At 52.3% G+C, this 5,672-nt stretch overlaps 1 protein-coding gene across 1 annotated transcript in view; it reads left to right on the top strand.

The window, feature by feature from the left end:
- The window catches only part of ANKRD24 (ankyrin repeat domain 24), a 15,622-nt gene extending 9,956 nt beyond the window's left edge, over window positions 1-5,666 (top strand). The window contains exons 18-22 of the mRNA XM_077751742.1: window positions 3,033-3,439; window positions 3,675-3,684; window positions 4,906-5,013; window positions 5,196-5,261; window positions 5,393-5,666. Of these exons, the coding sequence (XP_077607868.1) occupies window positions 3,033-3,439; window positions 3,675-3,684; window positions 4,906-5,013; window positions 5,196-5,261; window positions 5,393-5,470 (669 nt within the window). The 3' untranslated portion in view covers window positions 5,471-5,666. The remainder of the gene's footprint in view (window positions 1-3,032; window positions 3,440-3,674; window positions 3,685-4,905; window positions 5,014-5,195; window positions 5,262-5,392) is intronic.
- Window positions 5,667-5,672: the final 6 nt, after the last annotated feature.

Here is a 5,672-nt window from a genome sequence, read left to right as displayed (position 1 = left end):
CCCCCGCCCAGCCCCGCCCCCGCCCGCGGCCTCCCAACCAGCCTGCTCGGCCTGGCGGTCCGACCTGCAGCCGTGCGGTGTGGCCGCCCCATCGGTCTCGATCCTACACACCCTTGACCCCGTCAGCGTTTGCAGGTGGATGTCTGACCCTTCAGCCAGGTGGACGGCTCAGTTTGTGTTTCGTTTCAAAAAATCTTTGGGTCATATTGACCTCATCATTCTCTACTTTAATTTTTTTTTTCTTTTTAAAATTAAAAAAAAAAAGTTAACATTTGTGGGACGCCTGGGTGGCTCAGTCGGTTAAGCGTCTGACTTCGGCTCAGGTCATGATCTCACCGTTTGTGGTTTCAAGCCCTGCATCGGGCTCTGTGCTGACAGCTCAGAGCCTGGAGCCTGTTTCGGATTCTGTGTCTCCCTCTCTCTCTGACCCTCCCCTGCTCACGCGTCTCTCTCTCTCAGAAATAAATAAAATATTAAATTTTTTTTTAGTGTTTACATTTGAGAGAGAGAACGTGTGCGTGCACAAGCAGGGAAGGGAGGAGGGGCAGAGGACCTGAAGCAGGCTTGCACTGACAGCAGAGAGCTCCACATAGGACTCCAGCCCATGAACTATGAGATCATGACCTGAGCCGAAGTCAGGTGCTTAACCGACTGAGCCACCAGGTGCCCTGACCCCATCATTTTTCTAACGGTTCGGGCTTTCTGTGGTTTGTTTACAAAACCTCTGTGCTCCCCAAGGTCACAGTTTCTCTCAGAAACATGGTTGCCTTAACTCCATAGTCATGCATACGCTTCACCTTTGAACTGTGTGTATGGTGTGAGGCAGGGAGCAGCGCCCTCTCATTGTTCTGTAACCAGTGAATTGGGCTTTTTGCCCTGATCTCCATCTGCTCTGCTGGCCCAAAATGTCCTGTGGTTCTTCCAGCTGGCCGTTTAGAGGTTGTCGTTTTATGATCATTTTCAATGCTTAAGCCCCAAAGTAGGAGGATGTTATGCCCAGAAGTTTTTTTTTTTTATTTTTTTTAAATGTTTTATTTATTTCTAGGAGAGAGAGAGAGAGAGACAGCATGAGCAGGGGAGGGTCAGAGAGAGAGGGAGACACAGACTCCGAAACAGGCTCCAGGCTCTGAGCTGGCAGTCAGCACAGAGCCCAACGCGGGGCTCGAACCCACGAACCGCGAGATCATGACCTAAGCAAAAGTTGGACGCTTAACCGACTAAGCCACCGAGGCGCCCCCAGAAGTTTTTTTTTTTTTTAATTTTTTTTTTTTAATGTTTTATTTATTTCTAGGAGAGAGAGAGAGAGACAGCGCGAGCAGGGGAGGGTCAGAGAGAGAGGGAGTGAGACTGAAACAGGCTCCAGGCTCTGAGCTGGCAGTCAGCACAGGGCCCGACGCGGGGCTCGAACCCACGAACCGCGAGATCATGACCGAAGCGAAAGTCGGACGCTTAACCGACTAAGCCACCCAGGCGCCCCCAGAAGTTTTTTTTTAATTCATTTATTTATTTTGAGAGAGGCAAAGAGAGTGAGTGGGGGAGGGGCAGAGAGAGGGAGAGCAGGAAACCCAAGAAGGCTCTGTGCTGTCCCTGCAAAGCCCAAGGTGGGGCTCGAACTCACAAACCACAAGATCATGACCTGAGCCAAGATCAAGAATCAGAAGCTTAAACAACAGAGCCCCCCAGGCGCCCCTGCCCAGGGATTTTTAATCTGATATTTTGACCCCAGTAGATTTGGATCCTGAGTTGTTGCTTTTCTTAAGGCCAGGGAATATTTTTTGGTCCCTGGTGGTGGATGTTTGAGTCCATCTCTTCTTTTAAAAAGCAAAACCAAAAACTGGTAGGTATCATAACAAAATATGTGTATTAGAAGCCACATTCACTAGTTGCTTTCAGGAAAGCATTTTCCTCTCCATGGCTCTGCTCACTCATCTCTACAACACAGATCATAATACTTCTGAATCCTCACATGAAAATTAAATAGTTTAATCTACATATGATTGTATAAGAGATCGATAAATGGTAGCCAGAATTATTATTTTTCCAAGAAAATGCTTTTTTAAATTTTTTAAATGTTTGTTTATTTTTTGAGAGAGAGAGTGATACAGAGCATGAGCAGGGGAGGGGCAGAGAGAGAGGGAGACACAGAATTCCGAGCAGGCTCCAGGCTCGGAGCTGTCAGCACAGAGCCCGACGCGGGGCTTGAACCCATGAACCGTGAGATCATGACCTGAGCTGAAGTTGGATGCTTAACCGACTGAGCCCCCCAGGTGCCCCCAAAACGCTCTTTTAAAACCAGTTAAACTCGTGATCTACTTACTAGAGTCCACAGTCCAACTTCACTATGTCCATCCGCCTCCCTACTCCCTAATTTCACCTGCCTCACCCACCACCATTGCTTTTTGGGGTAGAATTTACAAGTCTGATTTGCTTCATCAATCAGTGTGGTCGGTTTTTCTTTTTTAAGTGTTAAAGTGTAGCCACTTTGTACTGAGTAGAACCTCTACCTATTATCCTTGGTCCCCTGGAGCTATTATTTCTATAAAGGGCAATGTTCCCCCAGCCCTCACCCCGAGATCCGTTTTTGTGAGGCTAACATTGCTCTGATCTTGATATTTTTGTGAAAATGCAGTCATCGCTTGGACATTACTGTGCTTTTCATCCAAAGTCTTCTGATTTCTTTCCTTTTGTGAGAAATCTATGAAGCTTTACAACACGGAACACGAAAAGGGCATTAGTAATGTCGACAGCAAAATGACTCAAATATAGCACTTCCTGTTCTAAGCAGATGGCCTGTATCTGTTCATTTTCTCCCTGTCATCACTCTCTGAAGTGGGGGCTGTCATTACCCATATTTTATGTATGAAGAAACTGAGACACAGAGAGTTTAAGTCAGTTGTCTAAGGCCACACAGCTAGCAGGTCAGAAGTCTCTGGCAGTGTCAGAAAGTTCTTGGTGCCCAGGAAGAACCCAAACTCTCCTGAGTCAAAGTCCTTAAGATCAAAATGGGCTTGAATGTCCTCAGGCCAGAATAGAAGGGTCAGAAGACTCTGGGTTCCAGGCATCTGGGATCCACGTGTCCTCAGGCCACACATGGGCTTGGGCTGCAGGTCCAGAGGGAGGCGTTGTTCATGAAGAGTGAACGGCATGCGGCCGAGGCCCAGCTGGCCACGGCAGAGCAGCAGCTGCGGGGGCTACGCAACGAGGCCGAGCGGGCACGCCAGGCCCAGAGCCGTGCTCAGGAGGCCCTGGATATGGCCAAGGAGAAGGACAAGAAGGTGCGTCCCTTTGTCCTGTGCTCAGCTTGGGGGGGGTGTTCCCAGCCCACAGAGGTTGGGGGAAATCCAAGAATGTCCTGGATGAAAGAGTCTTGGGAGATCAGCCCACTTTCCAAATGGGACATTGAGGCACAGAGAAGGGAGGGCACAACTCAGACACACGGGCTATGAATTATAACTATGGTAACATTTACTGAGCACTTACTGCATGCTAGGCCCTGTGCCATGCAGCTGACATGGATTTAATCGTCATATCAAGTTCCCATAAGATTGGTGCTTTTATTGTTCCCGTTTGAGGAAATGAGGCACAGAGAGGTGATGCCACTTGCCCAAGGTCAGAGAACCATGCAGTGGTTCAGCCACCATTTGAACCCAGGTTCCCCAATTCTGGTCTTCCAGAATGAGGCTGGTTAGCAGCAGCCTGTGGCTATTGGGTTGAGTGGTTTTCACACACTGATCACTCTTTTTTTTAATTTATTTCTGAGAGAGAGACAGCACGAATGGGAGATGGTCAGAGAGAGAGAGGGAGACACAGAATCTGAAACAGGCTCCAGGCTCTGAGCTGTCAGCACAGAGCCTGATGCGGGGCTCGAACCCACGAACTGTGAGATCATGACCTGAGCCGAAGTCAGACGCTTAACCGACTGAGCCCCCCAGGTGCCCCCACACACTGATCACTCTTAATTCCCTTCTAATCCCGAAAGCCAGAAGGCATCTTCATTCCTGTTTTCTAAATGAGCAAGCCGAGGCTCTGAGAGGCAAAGTGAGTGACTCAAAGTCACACACATCATGTCACTCACTGGACAGCAGATGTGATTCCCACTGCCCCAGGTGCGTTAGCATCAAGTCACCCAGCCCTAGCTCACTGTGTGACCTTGAACAAGTCACTCCACCTCTCTGAGCCCATTACTGCCTCTGTAAAATGAAAATAAAATTGCGGTAGAGATTATGGTGGATTTGTTGCAGGGTCTGTCCCTCTCAGCACTAGTGACACTCAGATCGGGTCACCGTGGAGCTGTCCTGGGTGCTGTGGGGGCTGAGCAGCATCCTGGCCCCCACCCCCTCCATGCCGGAAGCACCCACAGTGTGACAGCCACAGATGTCCCCAGACATCTCCTGGAGTCCCCTGGGGGCAGAACGGCTCCTGGTTGAGAACCTCTGATCTATAGTAGAATAATAAAGTTCAGCATTTATTGAGTACCTGTTGTTTGCCAGAGTTTAGATTTAACCTCGGTTCAGAAGCACAGTGACCCCCCCCCCCACCGAAGGTGAGAACCGTGATTCTCCTTACTTTATAGAGCAGGAAACTGAGGCTTAGAGGGGTTAAGTCACCTTCCTGAAATTTCCTGTAAGAGGGTAGGGAGGGGACCCAAACCCAGGGCTGCCCAGCCCAGCCCTCCCCCCCCCATCCCAGCTCAACCCCAGGCCAGGCTGCTTTTGGCCTCTGGCCTTCGGGAGAGGCTGGGGCAAGATCAGCAAACTTCTGCAAAAAGCCAGAGTCCATGTTTTCGGCTCTGACCTGTCCATGAGTGGGGGTGGCCGTACACCAAACATGACCACGGAATGTGGATTGGGTTGGATTTTCACATGCTATGAAATAGCATTTTTCTGGGGCGCCCGGGTGGCTTAGTTGGTTAAGTGTNTCAAGGAGGCGCTGAAGGACCAGCCGGCGACCCCCGGCCCCTCCGAGGTGGAGGCCCTCCGTGGCCAGGTTAAGGGTCTGCGGGAGCAGCTGGAGGTGAGGACACAGGGCGGGGATCCCGGGAGAGGGGCGGGCGGGCATGGGAGGAAAATGATTCGGTATTTTAGCAGCCGGGGCACTGGTGCAGGCAAGGGCTCTGCGTCTAAAGGGAGCTGTGGGGCTGTTCCTGGGGAGGGCACCCCCCTCCCCCATACGGAGCCCCTCCCCCATGCCCACAGCAGGCCGCCAGGGACCACAGCGCGGTGGTGGCCTCGTACAGGAGCCACCTCCTCTACGCCATCCAGGTGAGTCCGCCTGCAGGGGAAGGCTGGTAGAGGGGGAGCTTTCGTGGCCTCCAGGGGTGGGGAGGGAGGGAGCCGCGAAGACGGGGGAGTACCCGGGCTCTCTCTCTGCCCCGTCCCCCCCCACCCCCCAGGGTCAGATGGACGAAGACGTGCAGCGGATTCTGAGCCAGATCCTACAAATGCAGAGGCTCCAGACTCAGGGCCACTGAGCAGCCGGGCGCCGACCCTCTGCCCGCCTGGCCCCGCGCGGGGCGTCCCGGCTCCCACACTGACCTTCCGAGCTCGCAGACCAGCCTGGGCCTCCCCGACTGTCCCTAGCTGTGTCCACTGCCCCCACTGGCCCCCTGCACACACTGGCCAGCGTGGAGCCCAGCCCTGGCTGAGCCCCGCCCCCACCGGAGAGCCCAGCAG

Source organism: Crocuta crocuta, unplaced genomic scaffold (genome assembly GCF_008692635.1).
Source record: "Crocuta crocuta isolate KB4526 unplaced genomic scaffold, BGI_CrCroc_1.0 scaffold110, whole genome shotgun sequence".
NCBI classification, from domain to species: Eukaryota; Metazoa; Chordata; class Mammalia; order Carnivora; family Hyaenidae; genus Crocuta; species Crocuta crocuta.
Note: the sequence above shows the minus strand (reverse complement) of the source record. Positions and strands in the feature narration are given on the sequence as shown.